At 41.7% G+C, this 22,471-nt stretch overlaps 1 protein-coding gene across 2 annotated transcripts; it reads left to right on the top strand.

The window, feature by feature from the left end:
• The first annotated feature begins 283 nt into the window (after positions 1-283).
• On the top strand, positions 284-22,297 carry LARP7 (La ribonucleoprotein 7, transcriptional regulator). 2 transcript variants are annotated; one of them, XM_041396841.1, is made up of 13 exons: positions 284-426; positions 3,391-3,599; positions 4,608-4,708; positions 4,817-4,900; positions 6,876-7,040; positions 7,518-7,626; positions 8,221-8,595; positions 9,160-9,289; positions 11,640-11,788; positions 12,618-12,739; positions 15,120-15,279; positions 17,246-17,337; positions 21,799-22,297. In XM_041396841.1, exons 1-13 carry the CDS (start codon positions 419-421, stop codon positions 21,877-21,879), a joined length of 1,785 nt encoding a protein of 594 aa, XP_041252775.1. In that variant the 5' UTR covers positions 284-418; the 3' UTR covers positions 21,880-22,297. The 2 variants fall into 2 exon arrangements, with proteins under 2 accessions (XP_041252775.1, XP_041252776.1); XM_041396842.1 differs by having other exon boundaries at positions 287-426; positions 12,621-12,739.
• The last annotated feature ends 174 nt before the right edge of the window (positions 22,298-22,471 follow it).

The following is a 22,471-nucleotide window of genomic DNA, read 5'->3' as shown; positions in this document are numbered from 1 at the left end:
ACCGCTGCCCGCCAGCCACCCCTCCCGGGGGCCGGGCGGCCACCGCGCTCCTACCCGGCGGCTCAGGGGATGGCGGCGGGAGCGGGATGGCGGCGCCGGGAGCGGGATGGCGGCGCCGCCTCCTTTCCGAACTTCCCGCCGCAGCGCGCCGCGCGACGTCACCACGGCCGCGACGCCCCCGCGAGGAGGAAGTCACGTGCGCGCAGAGCCCGGCGCGCCCCCGACCTGTGGGGGGGGGGGGTGGGTCCCGTCCGTCCGTCCGTCCGTCCCCTCAGGTCACCGCAGTGTAACCCTGAGCCGTCCTCTGCCCGCCCCCGGGCATCCTCCTCTCCCGGTGGCCGCTGGTCCCCACCCGGGCGGCGCCTTCCCGAGGGCCGGCCGCTGCCCCGCGGCGCTGAGGTGGCTTTGGCCGCCGGTGATGCGCAGGTGACTGCTGTGCGTGGTGCCGGGTCTTGGCGCCGAGATACTCGTGCTGTAGGGGCTTTGGGGCCCTCGGGCTTAGTCTGTGCTTGTGTTTTTAAGTGTTCTGTCGGTAAAATCTGTAAATGCCTTCAGCAGCAGCGCCTGCAGTGGTCAGTAGCTGTCCTGTGGTAAGTGTATGGTGGTCAGGCTTCTCAGGATGAGTCACGGCTAGAAAAATCTGTTTCACATTGTGATCTGCCTCTTTGTTGAAAAGTAAAGAAGGTGAGGTTCTCCCATAGGTTTTCGGTGGTTTTGGCCATGCAGCAGCTACCTGGGCCGCAGAATGCTCTGTTTTTGTAACCACCTCCACTCTGCTTCCAAGTACTTATTCCTTCTGTTTCCCTCCAGCAGCTCTGCTGCTTGTCCAATTCCCTAATCCCCTGCTTGTCCCCGCAGGGAAGAACCAGAAATAAGTTCTTAAAATTCACTTGTGTTTCTTGAGGGTGAGATATTGTGAGGTGAAGAAATTGGGCTGTCCTTTTGGTGTCGTACACCAAAATCCACCCAATCAGTCTGCTTCTGGCATATATGTTAATTAAAACCACAGAATCGCTTATGCTGGAAACGACCTCTGAGATGGGAGTCCAACCTTTGGCCGGTCCCCACCTTGTCACCCAGACCATGGCACTGAGTGCCGGTCTTGAGCACAAATAAATCCACTTTGCGCCTCCTGAGGTGGCAGAGGGAAGGGCACAGCTAACACACAGGGATCCCTGCGTGTGTGGGAACAGCTTTAATGCTCATCACTGCCAAGTGGAAGCAAAGCCTTTTCTGCCTGTGGGCACACCAGTTTCATGACATCCACCAAATGCCTTAAAACTGCAGTTTAAAGTAACGCATTGGTTTCATTCTGTAAAATGAGAGGGAGAAAAGCAGAATTTTCTCTGGTTTTAGGTTGAGAAATTTGTGCTGGCCTCCATGTATTAACTCCTGTCCTTTCTTACCTCACTTTGCAGAGAGAGAAGTTTCAGGGCAGGGCAGGAGCTTCACCCTGCAGCTCTGCCTGTTTCTGTATTGGTGTAAAACTCTTTCAGGATGTGTCTTTTGAAGTAGTTTCAGATTTGCACTTATTCTGTAATACATAGCTAGGGTTGCCCCTGCCTCTACAAAAACATTTTCATGTTCTGAAATTCTTCTGAATTCTTCTTTTTTCTCCCTCATCCCCTATTTACCCATTTATAATTATTAAAATTCCCCAAGCAAACACACATTTGCATCCGTTCTTGAAAGAATAAAGTTTATTTTATATCTGCACCCTGTTTCTTCCAGGCCTCGTACTACAGTTGCATTTTATTCTGTTTTCCAGATGTTGATAATAGTAGAAACTGGGCTTGCACATGGGTTAGCGCTGAAATCTTTAGTTTTTATCAAGTCTATAGATGAGTGTGGAGCTGTGTTATTTTTATTTATTTATTATAATTATCTTTGCTTTCCTGAAGTCCCTCCCCCTGTTTAATTGTCCTTCCTTTTCTGGTTTCGCTCTGGCACACAGAGGCACTGCGATTTCATTTCTTTTGAGGAGACCTTTGCTTTATCACTGTGATGTTTTGACCCTGCTTTCGCTGTGCTCTTGATTTCAATTTGTTTATATCAGAGTAGTGCTGCTGGTGTGAGAGCTGGCGTGTGACAAATCCACCCGGGCACGCGGAGATTGCTGAATTAATTACTTAGCTTTTTATCTACCTGTTGAAATTTCCTCTGACACAAAGGGATTTCCTCAAAGCTTCGCTTCTAAAGCACCAAGCGAGAGGAAAGCCCGGAGCGCGGCTCGCAGCTGCTTTTCCTCCAGCTCCAAGGAGAAGCCCTCCTCTGGGAAGGAAGCCCCCCAGCCGAGTGACTCGAACAAAGCTGAGCTGTCTTTGGGCCGCGCTGCTGCGGTCCCTTCCTTCACCGCGACACACATCGTGACATTTTGCCTTTGCGGAGCACTCGGTGCAGCCTGCCGGTTGTTCGTATAAAAGCTGAAGGCCTTGAGGGGAGCTTGAACTTGCTGAGCAGTTCTACCTGGCTTATCTTGCCGAGGTGACCTTTCGCTATCTGGAGTCGGCAGCGCACAGCAGGGGGGGGGGAGCTGATCTCCGGCTGAGGAAGCCTGATTTGCACAAGAATTTGGGGACCATTTCCATTTCGCCATCCTGTTGTCGAGGTGGGCTTCCTCTCTGATGGCTGTGCTCTCAGTTTCCCTCTCTGCTGCCTCGGCAGAGAGCTGAGAAAGCCTTTCATATGGTGATTGCGACATTAATGACTTTAATTTTTGTGTTAATTTAATGTTCCAGAAGCTGTCTGCTTCTGGCAGCCTCGCATTGTTTTGCTGGTGCGAAATGAGGTACTGAAGTGGTGAGTGGCAGGTCTCAGCTACAGCGAATGGAAACGTGAACAAAAGAGACGAATTCGGTGCATCAAAACGGTTTTATACTTTTCAAGATGAATCCGTGTATTAAGCCACTTGGTTCTAGTTAGGGTTTGTTCTCCAGGGGCCTGTTCTGGAGCTCTGACACACCTGGGTTTGCCATTAGAGACACTTTATTTTACTGCTCTTAGGCAGGGCCTTGGTAGCTGCTGGAGTGAGTGCTTTGCATTTTTGACATAATAAAGACAAATTTTTAAAAAACAACCTGACTGTTAGCAGGTCTGCCTTGATCGAGGTCAATACAAGATTAGTTTCTGAAGTGTGTAGGGCTTTGCGTGTGATCATTCTAATGGTTTGTAGTATGAGTTATGGGGAGTGAAAAATCATGTATCTTTTTTCATTTCTTAGAAAAACGTCTTTATGAGGAGGGAAATTAACTGCTTTTCAGCTTTAGTTGTTGTAGACTCTTTTTAGCAAGTAACTTGCTTTTCAGATAACAGAAGATTAAACAGGAACATTTACTCCTTGCAATAACTCCTTTTGTGTTTTTACAATTATATTTACGTCTCATTTGACAGAATGACAGGAATGGAGACTGAAACAGCGAGAGACAAAGCCATGGAAGAAGAAAGCACCGAGCAGAAAAAGGAAAGAGAGAAGAAGAAGAGGTCAAGAGTTAAACAGGTGCTGGCAGATATAGCCAAGCAAGTGGATTTCTGGTTTGGTGATGTCAATCTCCACAAAGACAGATTTCTTCGAGAACAAATAGAGAAGTCCAGAGATGGGTGTAAGTTTATTTTCAGTATATTTCAGCAAACACTTAAGTTTCACTTTGTTCTTCCCTGTGTTGCTGGCACCGGTGACAGGTTATTTTGAGGTGCATGTCTTCTCTTGGGAAAGGCAGGAGTTCCATGCTGGAAATCAGCCTCAGCAGCTCAGGAGGTAGAACTAGTCCTAGATTTAAAAATTTGATTTGCTCTGTCTCTTCTCCTGTCCTGTCAGCTCTAAGATGAAGACATCTGTCTGTTTGGGAGACCTCATTTTCATTGTCCATTTTTATATAATTTTAAGAACAAGCCATGAGACAAGAGTCATTTTGCCCTCAGAGGTACTGAACTTGTTTTGCAGGGTAGATAGATGCAGAAATTAAAATGTCACTCAAATATGTTGTTAGGCATAGGGATGTTGTTAATTTTTCCTCTACAAGTTTGATAACGAATTCTGTATTTGCTTGTAGGGTTACTGTGAGTCTCTTCAGACAGTTTTTCTTGTGGTTGTTGGAACTTTTCTAAAGTCCCCCTTAAATAATTACTGAAGTGATAAATAAGTAAGAATTACCCTACATTTTCTAGAGATACTAGACATGTCTAAATTTTTAAGACTCGTGCACAATTTTCTGTCCAGGTTTTAGCATGTCTGGTGGAAATTGAAATCAAGGAGGGGGCTCTGTGTTGGCAGCACCCGGTTAAATACTCAATGTGTACTTGAAGAAGAGGCATATTTTCAATGCAAATTGTTTTTTGTGCTGGAAAACTACATCTGAAAAGGGGGTTTTCTTCCTTTCTTTTCAAAGACACCAGTTATCAGTGGGGAGGTAAAAGAACAAAATTCCTTTGATTGTTAGTACAGAAGAAAATTAAATTTAGGTGTACTTAAAACTTAAATTTTGACGGTAAAAATCTTCTGTGAATCCTTGGTTAAATACTGCACTTAGAACTTGCAGATTGCTTCACAGGGAAACAAGTGGAGCAGAACACATCACCTGATTAATAATTACACTTTTTTTTTTCCCTAGATGTTGACATATCACTTCTTGTTTCTTTCAACAAGATGAAAAAATTGACCACTGACGGGAAGCTGATCGCTCGGGCAGTTAAAAGTTCATCTGTTGTAGAGGTACTGAACATCTCTCCCTTCTGTATTTGCTGGTGCTGGAAAAGTTCTGCTGGGCTGCTGAAATCAGCAATAATCTCATGGAAAATGCTTCTTTCTCCCTGCTTTCAGCTGGACCTGGAAGGAACCAGGATCAGGAGACGGCAGCCCCTGGGCGAGTGCCCCACGGACGTGGACAGTCGCACTGTCTATGTGGTAAGGCTGGGCTTGTGTGTGCCCCTGCCCGCTGGTTCCTGGCTGGGGAAACTCCTAGCTAGGGTTTTCCTGGGCTGCTGCTGATTGTGCAGCAAAGGGAGAAGAAATGAATTAAGCACAGGCCGGTGAGCAGGAGCTGAGAGGGGCTGTGGCAAGAAAGGGCTTTGTTTGGTACCCAGATCTCTCGTGCCAGCTTAAATTGTTTTAAATGCCAAGGCGAGTGAAAAGGTGCAATTTCATTGCCTTGAGCTATTGCTGTATTCACTGGGATTTTTTAATGCCATTAGAAGAGCACCAGTGGTATTAAGAAATATTTGCTAATTACATTAATGTGCTTGAAGCTTTCTAATAACAACTAAATTAGCTTCATCAAACAGGATCTAGCTGCATTCCCAGGTTTATCCGGGTACTTTAAAGAGCATTATCTGTTACTGTAAGTGCCTCTGGTTTTGTACACACAAACACCATTCTTTTCCAGGCAGACTATACCTGAAAAATTTTAACTATCCTCCTAATAGCACACTTGCTACTGGAATGACTGCTTAATTTAAATGAAAATGGGATAAGTCTGCATCTCACCGTGGTATTTCAGCCCTCTCTGAGTGAAAAAGCTGTTACGTTGTGGAGCCAACTAAGCTTTAGATTGGAAAGAAATCTGGTGGTTGAGCTTTTGCCTATTTAAACCCTGGGCAATTTTATTTAGTAGATTTGAAGCCACGTGGAATTTGCTTTGTCTCTATTTGCTTTTTATGACAGGTACCATTTTTGCTGTGTACCTGTAGCTGTTAACAGCCGAGTTAGTATTTTCCAGAGTTTTCTGTGATAAAGATACACAATAATCATAGCCAAAATGCCAGCCCGTTCAGATAAGGAGGAGCTGATCTGCTCTGGTGATTCCTTCCTGAACAAAAGCCTGGAAAAGATGGCTGGCTTTTGGTTTTTTTTTTTTTTAAATACAATGTGCCAGACATAATATTTTCCTAACACGATTACAGGGACTGCTTAGAACTCTGAAATACTTTGTCTGTATCGTTTTCTGGATAATATATTCTAAGTCTTGAGCAACACTGTCCATACAGAGCTTAAGTGTGTGGCTAAATGTTTTGTAAATAGCTGGGATGTGGCAATGGGAGAGTAGAAGTAGTCCGGGTATTGGCGAGTTAAATTGCTCTGAAATTATCTGACTTTTTTATATGCTTTACCGTAGACTTCACTATTATACAATTAAAACTTGAATTAGCTGGCTTTTCAACCTAAAGCCAAACAAAAAAGAAAATCTGAATGTGATAAGTGTTTCCCTACAAGGAGAACCTTTTAGTGCAGTAACTTGTTGTGAAAAAAAAAAAATGAAACGGTGCCGACACTGTTGTAGTTTAAGCATGAATTTGGGAGTGGGAATTTAAAGTGTTCCACTGGGTCTAGTGAGAAATTGGTGTGACACGATTTCTGTGTGACTGGGCAGGGGAAATGCTGAACTCAGACACGGTGTCTGCAAGCTACTAAAACGTGTTGCTGTAATAAGGGCTTTATAGAAGTAAAAATCAGACCGTTTTGTCATCCAAGAAGCTGCTGACAAAGGTTCTGCTCATCTGATGGATTAAGCTGTAACTGCTAAACTTGAAAATATCAGCAGTGACTCTTTACTGGCCCGCAGGAATTCTTTCTGTGATACCTTCCTGCATTACCACCAATTAAAACAAAATAGCTTGGCTTTGCAGAGGGTAGTTTGGGACAAGCCAGTCTGGTATTTGCTCCAAGGTTTGAAATTTACTGAGATTTTGTGTTGCAAAGATCCAGCTGCAGGTGAGCTCTTGGTATCTGTCACGTGAAGAAGACAGGCAGTAAAACTAAATACATAATGAATTTATTATAGTTATGTGATTAATTAGAAATTAGGTCACTTTTTACCACCTGAATACTTTGCCTCTCAACATTTTGATATCAAACTTCAATTTTTTTTTTCTCTCTCTTTTAGGAGCTGCTTCCCAAAAATGTCAATCACAGTTGGATTGAGCGGGTGTTTGGGAAGTGTGGCAATGTAGTTTACGTCAGTATCCCCCGCTATAGGAGCACTGGGGATCCAAAGGGCTTTGCTTTTGTTGAATTTGAAACTAAGGAGCAAGCAGAGAAAGCCATTGAGGTGAGTGCTGCTGCCTCTGCTGCTGCCATTGCTCCTGCTGACACATTGTGATATGGATGCTGTGCCCTTTGCTAGGTCACCCACTGAATCTTAGAGAAATTCCCAAAATATCCCCATTTAAAGGCTTCACTTAACAGGAGTTAGCTCCTCTTTTCTGCTCCCAGACCTTCAATCAGTGCCACAGTTCTTTAAAGATTTATCTCTATTAATAACCTGAAAACTTAGAAATATAATGGCTTTTTTTTTTTTTGTAAGTAATTTGTTTGGCCACTCTTGGCATCTTTTACAGAACACAAAAAAATTGTGTTTCAATTTCATCAAGCAAGCACAGTCCTACCTAATTTTCTGTATTGAAATATGATTTGAAAGTATTTATATATTGAAATGTGATGAGGATTGCTGGTTTTAACTTGAATGCAGGCTCTAAAGAAAGCATGGTTTTGTGGTGTTACATGGTTCTCCATTTCCTTGTTTCAGTTTTTGAATAATCCACCAGAAGAAGCACCACGGAAACCTGGGATTTTCCCCAAGACTGTAAAGAATAAACCAGTTCCTACACTGAACTCAAGTGAAAACACTGTAGTAGGTAAGTGGTGCTAAGTCATTGGGTTCAAGGAAGTGTTACTAAGTTTCTTGGATCAGTTTTGTGCCTCAGCTTCTGAAGAGAAAATTCTCACCTGCTGTGTTACTGCAGTTTAATTCCATGTGTCTTAAAAGCTTTTCATAACATTTCACCTTGCTGTGTTTGGCCAGCATGGGCTGAAGTATGAAAAATCTACTGTAATTTACACACCAGTCTGCCAGATTTGTGTTGTAACTTCATCACTAAAACATTTTCCCTCATTTCTGGTGGTGTAATGAACCTCAGACACCCTCCCTCTTTTTTTCTAAGACTAATGATAAAACATTAATATTCCTCACAATTATCACCAGTTCTTTGTTATACTAGCAACTGTTAAGTGAAAACAAAACCAAAAAATCAAACTGGTTTTCAAACCTTGCTTTAGACAGTTTTTTTCTCTTCTTAAAACACCCAGGAGAAGATTTGTGTTCATGTCTTGCATCCCTTCCATAGATTAACAACCCACTTTATCACATGTGCTGCTTTATGTAGCTTAAGTAAATAATCCAATCTAGTGTTTAACCACGGGCAGTTATAAATGTTGTGGTTTTAATCCAGAAGAGAAGAAAAAGAAGAAAAAGAAGAAATCTAAGATCAAGAAAGAGAGCAATGCACAGGCAGCTGCAGAGCCAAAGGAATCAAACACTAACAATGCAGCAGAGCCAGCACCCAAGCCTAAAAGACACAGGACTCCATCAGAGTGCTCTGAGATGGAGGGAACCGAGACTCCCAAGCAGCCCTCCAAAAGGGAGAAGAGGAAATGGGACAGAACTGAGAGCTCCGAGGTAACCTGGGAAAGCAGGCCGGGAAAGAGAAAAAGAACCACCTCAGGGGATGGTGAGACATCAGCTCCAAAAGTTAAGAAAACTGCTGAAAAAGAGGAAGCTGAAACAGCAAAAGAAGAAACAACAGAAGCTCCAAAAGAGTCCAATGGTAAGAATTTTAATTATGATTTCTATGCACGAAGGAAAGGGAATGATAGATATCCCTTATGGATGAGGAGTGATGGGATGGGTTGAGTGGAAGCTTTAGATCAGCTTGGGCATATTAAGTGTTCCCTGCTGTTAAAATTAAACCTTGCAAGGAGTCGCTCCAAGGAGAGGAGCTACACGGGGAATGAGGAGGAACTTGCAACACTAAAGTAGGGAAATCTAATCAGAAATCAAAATAGTTCAAAGAAGTTCGTATCAATAGAACTTGAGTGAAGTAAAGTATGGGTTAAACAGACAGCCTGGGCAAATGGACACAGCCCGGGAATCTAGATAAATAAATTAAAATACAAAAGGGAAAGGTAATGACCCGTTTGTTGCATGAGATAAGAAAAGCTGCAGTGCAATGAGATTTAGTGTGAGAAGCAAAGTAAACTTGGGCAGTCAATTAAATGGACCAGAAGCAGTTAATTCAAAGGACCAGTAGATATTGAATGTGATTTTATTGTAATAAGGTTTAACTATCCGTGTTTGAGTAAATGTTTTCATTTGAACTGTTTTAATACAGAAGTTTCTGCAGAAGAGGACAAAGACAAAAAAGACACATCCCTTTCCAAATCTAAAAGGAAACACAAGAAAAAGCACAAAGAGAGGCACAAAATGGGTGAAGAAGTCATTCCCCTCAGGGTACTCTCCAAGTAGGTGACATAAACTATCTTTTTTTTGTGATATCACTGATTTAATTTTTTTTTCCTCATTAGTAGTACTAGGGAAATGGCTGCCTGGTGAGAAAATCCCAATTTTTCCAGTGGTCACACCTACTATAATTATGAAATAAACCCATAGGTTTTAATATCCCTGTTGTATACCTCGGGGATATTGTAAATATCGTTGCATTGTGGTACCATATTTAATGTTTGTGTAATGTTTTCCTGTAGTATGCAGTGTTTAGTCACATGTAGGAAAATTTAAGTTTTGTATAGTTTATTGAAGTTTTATTGTTTAAAAATTTTAATTCACCATACTTTCACAGTTTTAAAATTCTTTATTCCTGAAGTCTTGGGATTGTCTGACAGTCCATCACCATTGCTAAAGTGCAATTCCAATTTTTATACTACAGAGTTGCATATTAGCAACAGTATTAGCCTGTAGCAAGCAGACTGAAATACCAGAGTTTGAATTTTCATAGCTTGATGTGTAGAGTTCTGCCAACGTTATAATCCAAAAGTGTTGGGCTTTCAGGAGTCACCACAACTAAAACATGGAAGCACTTACTTTTTAGGCATCCAGCAAGTACCTCCATGTTAAAGTAGAGGGGGTCCTCGCCGCCTTGTGCTGCAAAATCGTGCTTTATGGAGAAACATCTTTTTTATTATTTGCTACATTTCCAGTGAGAAGTGTTGAGGTTAAAAGGATTCACCACCACTAAAACATGGAAGCACTTACTGTTGAGAACCAAAGCAAGCACATCCACATTTAAGTTGTGGGGGTCCTTCAGTGGAAAAAAAAATACATAAAATTCAAACAAAACCGCAATAATAATAAATTTAAAAAATCTATGCACATTTCCTGTGAGAAGCCTTCGAGCGTTAGGATCCACCGCCACTGAAACATGGAAGCACTTACTTTTTTAGGCAGCAGGTACCTCCATGTTAAAGCAAAGGGAGACCTTCAAAATTAAAAATCGCTTTAAAAGAACTTTAGCCACTTGGGTTTTAGCTCTTGAAAAAGATCTGCTCGCAGGTAAACTCCTTTCTTCAGGATCTACAAATCTTCAACTGAAGTGCAGGCCCCAAAAAAAAAAAAAAATATAATCCTGGATGAAGTTTGAGGATTGAGATCAGGATTCACCTCTACTAAAACATGGAAGCACTTACTTTTTCTATATCACAGAAAGCACCTCCATGTTAAAGTAAAAGGGGTCCACAAAAATAAAAAATAAAATAAAACGAGGGTTGTCGGCGCAGCTTGTCCTCTGCCATCGGCATTCTGAGCAACAAACAGAAGAGTTTTGGTTAAAAGTTATTCAATTGTAGCAACAGGGTAAATGTAAAATGTTTAAAGAGTATAAGCATTGCAAATACTTGCCTGACTCATTGTGCAGGATCTCCTCTTCCTTGACCGGGCAAGTCACAAAGTTCCTCCTTGGGCTTGTATTTATACCAAACCTTGCTATGGGATGGCGTTGCCTTTTTATCTCCAAGAATCATTACGTGGCTCTTTTGTTATTTTAATGCCTCTGCTCCGTTGAGAATGTACGATCCTGGCCGAGTCTGGATGCTTTTTTTGAAGTATACAGTTGTCACTGTTAACAGCTAAAACCATTACCACGAGATATCCTCCTCTTTAAAAATCCTCTATCAGCTTGTTTGATAGCACAGATTAGGGTAACAATGAGTCGTTCTCACAGTGCCACTGCGGGCATTGTGTTGCTGCGGAGCAAAGCTCTCGCTGTTTGCAGAAACATCTCCATGTTAAATGTATGTAAATATATAAATTGCTTCCATGGGGGGGTATTTTTTAAGCAAAATGCATTTGAATAGGGAGGAATGTCCTTATCTAGGTAAGTTTTCGGTGAGTTTAACCAGTTGTTGATTTTCCAGCAGTGATTTATTTTTTTTTTTTCTAGAAAATGAATGACTGATTCTTAACGTAGTGACACGGGAGCGGGTTCACTGAACTAATGCAGTGAATTGAGAGTTCGCTGTCTCTGAATTAACTCTGAATTTGGTGCTCTGTTAGCTCTGTTAGCTCCAGTGGAAAACGCAGTTCACCAAACTCTTCTCTGTGCTTTCTGAATATTTAAAGCAAATTTGAAAGTTGGAATGATAGGTTGATGATGTTGGAACTGTCTGAAGCAAAGTCATGGGAAATGGAGTTAGGGACACACAAAACTGAATTTGACCCAAGTGCAGGGACATCTCCGGTGGCAGAATGGTCTGCACTGTTCACCTAAAGCTGTTTGTAACCTGTTCAATTACCTGTAACTTTCTAAACATCAGTTTGTTCTTTGCAACTGACATCCTGTGCCTGTGTTGCTGCTTTTAGGACTGAATGGATGGATTTGAAGCAAGAATATTTGGCTCTGCAGAAAGCCAGTATGGCCTCCTTAAAGAAAACCATGTCTCAAATCAAACCTGAGCCCGCGGGAGAAATGGAGACGGAGTCTGGTGTGCAGAAATCTGAAAATGGCAAAAGTAATCCTGGGTTTTTGTCTTGTTTCTTTAGTGTTTCTTATCTGCTAACACAAGTGGTGCAAGACCCTGGTCTTGCAGGAACACTGCCACGAGGTTTTCTTTTGTAAAATGCTGCTGTTTTCTCAAAATGTCAGATACTAAAAGTTACTCCCTCCATGTACTTCGGTGGATTTGTTTCTAAGGAGTTATATAAGTAAATACTAAAGTGATTTCAGTATATTTTACATATTTACAGATATATTTAGGTAATTGTCATTGTTAGGCTTCAGAGGGGTAAATGAACAATCAGCTTTCTTGGTGCTGCAGCTTGGGCCAGACCTGCTTGGGTTTAACTGTACCAGAGGTATTAAAAAAACCAGCTTGAAATTGGACTTTATCAGCTCTATGCATAAGAGAAGCTTTGAAATTACATCTTTGGAGTTAAATTTCTACTTTTTTTTTTTTCTGGTTTACAATTCTTCTTTATTTTATTTTCTCTGAATACTCTGTGCTTCTCTTCACTAACCTCAACACTGATGTTCCAGTGGCCCTCTGCATGTTTTTAATCACTCCATAACTGCGGGGTTACTATTGGTACAGTATAAAATGTCTTTATAGGAAGGACCCTAAGGACTATAAAAATTTCTCAAAGACTTTTTCTTGAAGCTGTTTTTTATTTAGTAAAATTGGCTTGAAACTTTGGACAATCTTGATCCTTCTTTTAATAAACCTCAAACTGCAGTAACAATACTTGATGCTTTTTTACATTGTTACATCTGTGCTTTCAGTATTTTTTTTTTATTTTTTCAGCCTAATAAATGTAAAAACTGTTTTCTGTTTTTAACTCGAGCAGCCACCAGTGAAGATTGTGCCCCTCCCGCCAAGGCCAACACAATGGGGCCTCAGTTTGTCAGCGGAGTAATTGTGAAGATCATTAGCACCGAGCCCCTGCCGGGCAGGAAGCAGATCAAGGTAATGCCTTTGTAACCTCGGGGTAGCTGTTAGCCTTTCCTCTTACCCTACCCCCAAATGTTTGAATATGGAATACCAATTCACCCAGTCTCACTGATTTTATTTTTTTTTAATCTATTTGGCCCATAGCTGAGTAAAAATTCCTTAGTGTCTGTAAATGGCAGATTTTTCAATGGCGAAACAGGGTGAAGGAGGATGTTTCAAATTAAAACCGAGCCTTTAGTGTGCTTGGAGCAATGTCAAGTTTATCATGAAAATATTGAGGAGGCTAAGCAATGCCCTGGTGCTTTCCAGTTTAAAAAAGAAGGAGCTGGAGACTTCTTCAGTGTTCTGCGTTTGTCACTGTGCCAGTCACCCTGACGGGAGAGCTGTAAAAGTATACCTGTGGGGACTTGTAAAAGTTTATGGTGTTTTTATCATTAACGGGAATTTGGGGGCAGGAAAATGCTCTCTGCATGAGAAACCAGTTTTCTTTATTTCAGAAAGAGTTTTACAATGACAAAAACTCCATTTCAGGGAGAGTGACAGCAGTGGAACTTGTTGATTCAGTCTCTTTTTTTTTTTTTTCTAATGCCAGTGCTCATTTTTCTCGATTTAAAAAGTGGTTAGATACCTTCGGTTTTGTGTGATGACACAAACCAAAAGTTACACACATAAGTTCTTTTTAAGGAAAATAGCAGTTTTAAGCTTCATCCTTTTGAAATGGAAATATTAAGAGTTTTCCAAAGGAAATAACAGGTTTTTTCCAGATCCTGAATTTTCCGTTAATGTTCCGCAGTTCATCTTCTTTCCCAAATTTCACTTCAGGATGAGTAACAGCTGCAAAGAATTTGAACAACTTCAGCTCAGGTTGGTGCACACACATATCCAGCCCGCTCAGAACAGCGAGGGAATGGTTTAAAATTCGATTTCTGCTACTGTTCATCAAACATTTGTAACCAGGGAGCCCATTTCGGGTCACCGGCTGCTTGTGAGTGTGTGAGGCTTGGTGTGTGCAGGAACCTAAGCAACATGAGAGACCCTCACTGAAAATTCATCTCACTGCTGGTGGGGTTTCAGCTTCATCAGCCTGATCTTTCTCCCTGTGTCTGAGTGCTGTAGGCACAGAGAGAATGTGCTGCAAGCTGTTCCTGTAACCTGTGAGGGCTCTTGGACTGCAGGATATACCGCACTGGGCTGAGTTTGTGTCACACCCTGATGGGCTGTGGGCAGCAGCAAAGCTTAGTGTTTAAAAAACAGAAAACTTTTGATATTTTTTCCTTTTTTTTTGGCCAAACTAGTTGCATAACTTCGTGGATGGCAGAAGTGCAAACTGCAACTAAGCAGTGCTTCAGGCCTTTTGTCCCTCAGACTTCCAGAGCCGAGCTGCATTTCTCGTTGTACGGGAGCAATGATGCATGCCACACAACTTGGGAAAGTCTTTGCTGCGTAGTTTAAATATTGTTTTGATGTTTTAATTTTACACTTCTCTCCTTCCCTGTTTTGCCCTTAAGGTGCTCCTCAGAGCTACTGACTTTTGCCAGCTCCAACGAACTCTTTGGTTTGTTTAAGTTTTCCATGAAATGATGACTTTGGGATAACAGAGTAAAGCTGGAAAATAGCTTTTGTTGGCTCTCAGATGATCTTAACAGTGTTGGCACTTAATTTTTGTTTTGTTTTAAGGCTGCCCTTGCTAGTGGAGGGTTAAAAGCAGTGTGTGATTCCTGAATAGAAGCATCTTACTTGAGCTGCCTGCTGTGAACAAAATTGACTAGGAATGTGTGGTCCTAGTTAATTTCCCTAACAGCAGGAATTACAAGTGAAGTACTTCATCTGCAAGAGCATTTGTGACTCTTCTCCCTTCAGCTGTCAGTGAAAATTTTCAGCCAGAGGTCACTTGTGATAGAGTTGTTTTATTATTGCTCCTTTCTCAAATCACCTGCCATGCATGAGCTTGCTTTTGTGCATTTAATGTGTAGAATTGAGTTTGATCTTCTTCTGTTAGGCTGAGATCTGTCGATGTTATAGTTTTTACTTTTGAAAAAAATCCAATACATTGTTGAAATAAATGGGTGATGCTCCATTAGTAAAACGATACCATAACGTTTCCAGGAATTACTGCTTTAAATTGTTAATGGGAGGGCAGGATGAGAGATAGATGGGAAGATGTTGTTGGCTCATAAATCAGAATTCAGTTATAGCCTTCTTAGGGAAAAATGTTAATTCAAAACTCTTTGACAAGGGATTGATCGATTAAATGACAAAGTTCAGTTACTGCCTCCTACTTCATGACCTTTTTGAAAACGTTAACGACCTCCAAATGGAATGGTCAAAAGTCTCTCTTTTTAAGTTCTCTTTTTGAAGGCTGATTTATGGTGTGTGTTGTCTCATGCTCTGACAGGATGCTCTGGCAGTGCTGGCTGAGGTGGCTTATGTTGACATGCTGGAGGGGGACACCGAATGTCACGTCCGTTTCAAGACCCCTGAGGATGCACAGGCTGTCGTGAAATCATACAAAGAAATACAGATCAAAAACAACTGGAAATTCGAAGTTCTCACTGGTAAGACTTCTTTTTTTTTCATGCAAGTACGGGAGTAGCCTTATGTACTGTGAAAGTGATCATTCCTGGTCAATTTATGGATGTATTTAGATATTAGGAGAAACAGATTGCATGTTTAGTTGTTTTATTTTCTGAGAGTCTTCTCATTTTGCAATTCTTGTGAAATGGATAAAACAAGAAGGGATTTTATGCCACCATTCAGAGCAAAATGATGATTTTTGCTTGCTAGTACGAACCTAATTCTGTTCCTTTTAGAGGGATTTGCTTCACTTTCAGTGGCAAAGGACTACAGAACCTAATTCACATTGCAGCTTTATGAATAGAACATTCTGATAATGCAAAAGAATTTTAAGGAAGACTTTCTTGAAAATACTGAGCATATGTGTGAAATGACATGGCAAGGATCTAACAGCACGGATGCACTTAAAGTGGGTTTTAGCACTTACCTACTAATTGATCTTGATTTTTCAGGAAGTTGAATAATTTAGGCGAGAATAAGAAGGGCTCTGCTTTTCAACTTCATTTTAAAGTGTGTTTTTTCTTTCTGAAATGACTGCGCTGTTCTAAATTTGTGTCTTGTATTAGACTGGATTCCTTTGCCAAATGTGGAGAAGCCTCTTTGTGGGATGGAGGGATAGAAAAAGGAGGAAGTCTGTCAAACTTGGTGTATTCATTTAACTTCTGTCTTTGAAAGATGCACCCAAAAATGTAAATATGGGGGAAAAAAAAAAAAAAACAGGTTAAGCAGTCAATATGAGACTGCCTCATCTCTGTTTAAATATTTTACCCCACACTTGCCTAAATCCTGGTTTAGGACCCAGTCTCGTGGGTGCAGGGATGTAGAAGCCAGTTAAGGATTGCAGGAGGAGAAGCTTTGATGGAAGCATTAACCTTCATGATCATATCAAAGTTAATTGAAGTTTGAGACTCAGTGAGTGCTGCTAATGCCATTTGGAGATAGATTTGTCTCCTGTGTGCTCTGTGTTTCAGAGGTCCAGAAATAACCTCAAATTTTGTGTCCTACAGCTGTGTCTGTTTGTTTGTCTCTGGTTTTGTGTCCTTACATCAGAGTGCAGTAGGAGATTAGGAGTAAGTACTACATTGTAGGAGCATTCCATTCATGGTCTTAAGATTTATTTTTTTTCTAACTGGCTCATTGAAATGAGAATGGAAAAGCTTTCCAGGAATGCACAAAGGACTCACAGTAAGGATTTTTGTTTTACTTGGTGGCAGAAGGTGAGAGATGAAAAGGAAAGGACCTTTAATGCTCTCTACAGCAGGGACTAAAGATTTCCCAGTAGCATTTTACTCCTCAGGATTTGACTTTAAGTATCTTCAGCTTGGCATCTGGCAAGATGGTAAGCATCTGTGATCACGTTGAGATGTTAACTTTCCCAGGAATCTCTTCTGAGATCATTCAGAAACTTCCCTGTGGCTGAAGGTGAACCCTGAGACTGTGCAAAATGATATCACAGAATTCCCATTGTGATAATTACATCACAAACCAGAAGGAACAGAGGCAAACTGCTGCTTTCCTGCAAAGTAGATGCTGAGAAAAGCTGCAGGATTTTTTGCTTTTGTATTGCTGCCCATGTTCAAATATTCCTGACAGCTCATGAAGTCCCCAGGCAATGGTTTTGATATAAAATATTCTCAATTGTTCTTACAGTAATTACTTTATTTTTGTCTCCTGTTTGGTAGCTATTTAAAACGTGTCAGAGGTTGAGTACATCAGTAAATCACAGGGGCCTGTGTGTGCTGTGGTGAAACTTCAGCTAAAACTCAGCTCCTATTGCTGATGACAGGTAGAGAGAAATTCTATGTGGCTTCTGTGGATAGGAAATTTAAGACTACTGGGGAAATACTTGCTGGCTTTCCCTAACAGATGTTCTGATGAGTGTAAGAAGTGGGTGCACATCTGGTGGCTACGTTTATTGACATTCCTCTCTGTCAATTTTCCCCCGAGGTGACCATGAGCAACGTTACTGGCAGAAGATTTTGGTGGACAGACAAGCTAAGCTGAACCAGCCTCGAGAAAAGAAGCGGGGTACTGAGAAGGTAACCTGCAAATCTCAGCTTTTCCCTCTACAGCCAGGCCTGAAAACATGCCAGTTTGTGCATTTCTCCACGTGGTTTGATCCTCTGTGTATTTAATTCTGTTAGATCACTTCCTACTGACCTGGCAGCAATGCAGAGAGTGTGGCTGTCCTGCTGCAGCTGGCAAGTGCAAGGCTTGTCATTACAGGGACAATTGCAGAAAGTCAAGTCCATGGCTAAAGGCCTGAATTTAATTTGTAAGCTGAATTTCATTTGAAACCCTGTCTGGATGAGCTCATTAATAAGTTAAGTAGTCTTGATGTGCTCTATTGAAATCAAGTCTAGTGCTACACTCTTAAATCTCTGGTATAGTCCAGAAAATCATTTTCTTGAGAACGAATCTCATTTCCCTCACAATGAACAGTTTCATTGGTGCTGTGGTGAATGCTGTGTGTTCCCAGAGTGGTCAGGAGCCCCCTCTGTGACCCAGCCAAACCTGGGTGCTGCTGCCAGCATCCATGGCTGTGCAGCTTCCCCTTCCAACCTGGGACATTGCAGCCTTCTCCTGGCTGAGCCTGCCGGGCTGCAGCCTTGAGGGAGTGTTGCAATGAACTTGCAGGCTGCAGCCTCTGCTCCAGCCCCAGCAGGTCCTTGCAGGCATGAAGGGATCCTTGATTAAGCCAGTCAGATCCCTGACTTGACAGAGAGGAGCCAGAGAGTATTTCACAGACGTTTTATTGCCAGGTTTGCCTCACACACACTCCAGATAAGGTTTCTGAGTTGGCTTTAGCCTGAATTTTTTTTGCTGTGCCTTGCAAAACTTTACAATCATCTGACCTTAATTATTTGTTGTTGACTTTGGAGACTCTTTGTTTCCTGGACGCTAGGGAAAAAATACTGTCCCATATAAAATGGAAAATAAATATTTAATTGACCTCAAGGAGCAGCAGTGGTGCAGGTCAAGACCTTATCTTGTACAAGGCATATTTTGCATGTCTTATCCTGTTTGTCTGAATGTTCTTTCTGAGATCCTGCAGACAAATGAGTTGAGGTTTTTTTTTAACAAAGATGTGCATAAAGAATCTGCCCAACGGTCTAATTTAATTTTCTTGAAAGCCTAAAAATGGCATTGACTCGAGCCATTTTTCTTTAATATAAGCAGAAAGGAAATTTGGAATTTGAAAACCACAGCTTTAGAACATTTTTCTGATTGCTGCCAGGAATTTTTTTAAATGTACTTTTACTTTTTTTAACCGAAGGTGTCAGTGAGACCTTTGGCTTTCATTTTGACTGTAGGAGCCCTTGCTCTCAAGTTTCTCTTCTTCATCTTTTGAAGACTGGTATTTGTTGACCAAGCTGGTGTCAATTGGGCAGTCATGTACCTCATCTAGGCTTGCAAATACAAACTGTCTCGGTTCTGCCTAACAATTGGCAGCACAAGGATGCAAACTCCTGCTCCTTCCCCTGCCCATCACCTTGCCGCGCAGGGAGGTGTGAACTTCAAAGCCAGGGAATTCTATTTAAATGCTAACGCTGTTAAGCAAAACATCAAGACAAGAATGCCTCGCTGCAGTCAGTAAGTCTTAACCCCTTCCTTGCTTTTTTTTACAGGCTGTATTCCTGAAATATAGTCTAATAATGCAAAAATATTTTTGTGTTCATTAATGTTTTCCCATTTGAAAATTTTTCCTTGCTACTTCCAAGGTGAATCCTTTTGAAGATCTCAAAGGTAGAAAAAAGCAATATAATAATTCATAATTTAACATACTCAGTAAAATGTGCCATTAGTGTGCCTTTCTTGTCAAGGCCTATTCTGTTAATGACATTTTAAATCCCTTACAACATTTTGAAGTGGAGCTTTTTGCCTGTGAGCTGCATTATGATTGGAATTAAGGCATCTTATATTTTCTTTGAATCGGTGTTGAAATGCATGGAGTGCATCCCATCACAGGCAGCACACAGCCTTTGAGTTGATGCAGTCTGAGATTCCTCTTTTCCATGTTTTCTAAAACTTCCAGGCTTTCCTCAGGATAATGGTTAAGGATCGCTGCAGCACATAGCTGGTGCAGTGCCCAACACCAAAGCAAGTGCTAGAGATTTCACTTCCTCTGGCATAGTTCCTATAATAACCCAGATGTCCCAAAGAGGTAGGATATCCCAAGGTCCCTCAGACAAGGCCTGGCAATCCTTTGGAATGAAAAAGGTGTCCAGTTCTTTCCCCCAGGCCTGCTAGACTGTCACCTCTCTGCTGCCCCTTCCCAATCCATCTTCCCTTTTGTCTGTTTAACTGCCTGGTGAAACCACCTCGGTGATTTACTGCTACAGATGGAAAACTTCCAGCCAGAGCTGCTTTTTTCGGGCAGCACCACTTTATTCAGACCTAAAGCAATTGCTCAGTCTGTAGCCTTAAACTCCAGACTGATTGGAGTCTCCCCTTGGCAAAGCCAAGGCTTTGTGAGTGCCTGAGGATCCCCTTGGATCCTCATCTCCTGGGGGGAGGTGCTGCTGGGCCTCCTTTGCACCTTGGACCCCTTCCACGGGGAAAGGAGGAAGTTTAGGAGGGTGGCAGGGGTGGTGCAAGTGAAAGGCATCTGCCGAGGGAGTGAGAATGGGGTGTTTGGGAAGGGCGGAATAATTTGCAGTGCCAAAGGAGGATGGTGGGAAAAGGTGGGAGCTCTCCTGATGGTGCCTGGGGCTCGGGGCTGTGTCCTTGCAAGGCTGGGAGGCCACCCAGAAGACCTTTCCCTGGTGTCTGTGGAATGGCTGATCCCTGTTTGCATTCAGGAGTAACCCTGTGCTTACACACAGCTGCTGCTGCTGGAATGATGAGCTAGAGATGGAAATCCTAGAAGCCTCTTGCAAATTCTCTAATAGAAACACTCAGCAATAAGAACTGGGCAGCTCATGTCTTACAGCTTCCCTTCCCACGTTTGTCATTCTCCATCCCATTGGCTGAAGGAGTAAACCACTGTACTCTGCTTGCTCTTAGGGCTGAACTATTTTAAACTGGTTTTTTTTTAGGCACCAGAGAATAAAAGTTAGCCATCTTGAGGTCAGTTTTATTGCTGGAAACTGGTTGGGAAAGCCTCAAATGTTGCCTTTCACAGGGAGTGCAGCAGCAGGACGTGCACCTCCATGCTGTGTGCAGGACACAGTCATATGCAGAAGTAATAAATAATTTGATTTGTATGTGAACTCCTTCAAATCTGGCACACTGGATTGCCTGGGGTGTAAATGACCCCACAACACCAGCTAGTATGGCTGAGTAGTCCCCAGCACAGAAGCTGCTGTGGGTTTTTGTTGTTTTTGTTTGGTTTTGTTTTGCTTTTTTGAGGGGATGGTGATTTTTGATTTTTTGGGTTGTGTGGGTTCTAAAAAAAATTTTTTGTGGTATTTTTGTGTTCTGTGTGAGTTCATTTTCATGTGTTTTCTGATGTTGGTTTGTAGTTCTTGTATGTGTGGTTTTGTGTATATTGTGATGGGTTTTGTGGGTTCTATACCTGCCTTTGCCTGTTGGTTTTTGTGTGCTTTGGGGATTTTATACATACTTTTAGTTCTCTTCATGTACTAGGACTTTGGAGTTGTTTTGAGAGGCTTGGAAGAGTTTTGGTGATTTTTTTTCATTTGGGTATTTTTTTTGGCAGATTGCACTTTTTCAGGAGCTGGTTGTGGTGTTTCTTAGTGGGTTTGGGTTTTTTCTGTCATTTTTAGGCAGCCAGGTGCGGTTTTGGGGTGGGGGAGAGTTCTGGGTTCTTTGTGTGCCTTTGAGTGTGTGTTCAATTTTGTGGGGGTTTTTTGTGCCTTCAGGTTGTGGTGTTGTGTTGGTTCGTGGTGTTTCTCCTCAAGCCTTTGTGTGTGTGCATTCCTGTGTTGATTTTGTGGGTTTTGTGGTTTGTGTGTGTGGTTTTTTGTGCATTCTTGTGGTGTGACAAGGAGTTTGTGGTTTCTTCATGTTCTTGGGTGGGTTTGAGGGGTTTTGTGGCTGCTGTGCGTGTTCTTCTGTGACTTTGTGGTTTCAGTGTGAATGTTTTACCCTGGGTTTGGGGTTTTTTGTGGCATGGGGGTTTTGTGTGTGTTTTCAGTGTGTTTGTGTATTTGTTCACGTATGGGGTTTGTGAGGGGTTTTTATTTTGTGTGTGTTTCTTGTGGTTTTTCTTAGTGTGTTTGTCTGGAGTTTCTGTGGTGTGCTGGAGATATCTGTGGGTTTTTTCCTGTTTAAAACTCCTCAATATTCATTAAGCACTTTTTTTTTTTGGTGGTTTAATCTTGTTTGTACTACATCAGTAGCAGAATAAATCTAATGAAAGGATAGACGTTTTAAACTTTATGTATGAGGCTGTATTTTAGGATTTTGAAAATGCAATTTCCACATCTTCAACCGTGCAGGGAGGAAGGAAGGCTAGAATATATCCATGACTGTAAGGTCAAATCCTAACAATATGGTTTTTCTCTGATTTTCCACATCATTTTTGCTGCTTGCAGTTGATTGCCAAAGCTGAAAGGATGCGGCTGGAGAAGACTCAACAAACAAGCAAACACATTCGCTTCACTGATGACAACTAACCAGGGTGATGGTGAGCTTGGAAGTGAACTGTAGGTATTCCAGACAAAACATCCAACACCAGCCCTCACAACCACTGCTGCTTACAGCAACTCAACCCGGGCCCTTGGATCCATAACTCTGCAAGTGTGAAGATTTGGTTCTGAATCCCATTTTTTAATAGGCTGAATGTTTACTGCTTCTGAGCCCTTAGGTAAAGCTTTTTGGAACATGTGTATTATGAGGTCTTCCTTTAGTTCACTTCCAGTTTGTTGGGATTTTCTTTTTTCTTTTTTTTTCTTTTGTTTTATTTTCGTTTTTTTTTTTGTATGTTTTATACACTAGGTTATAAAATAAAATGCTTGAGAATTTCAGTTGTGTATCTCTAATTTTTCCATTTGCTTTTTATGAGACAATAAATAATAAAAGTGGTAAATGCTACATAAACCTCTCTAGGCCTCTTTTTAGTCCATCAAGCTGTTTCAAAAGAAAGGAAAATAATCTTCTGTTATTTTCAAGTGGGTAGAGCTGGCAGGAAGTCTACCATTGAGGAGTTTGGAAGGAAATTTACTTGTATAAATACACACTAAACTGAATTTAGACTTTTTTATTTTG

This window comes from Onychostruthus taczanowskii, unplaced genomic scaffold (genome assembly GCF_017590055.1).
Source record: "Onychostruthus taczanowskii isolate IOZ18803 unplaced genomic scaffold, ASM1759005v1 scaffold131, whole genome shotgun sequence".
Taxonomy (NCBI): Eukaryota; Metazoa; Chordata; class Aves; order Passeriformes; family Passeridae; genus Onychostruthus; species Onychostruthus taczanowskii.
Note: the sequence above shows the minus strand (reverse complement) of the source record. Positions and strands in the feature narration are given on the sequence as shown.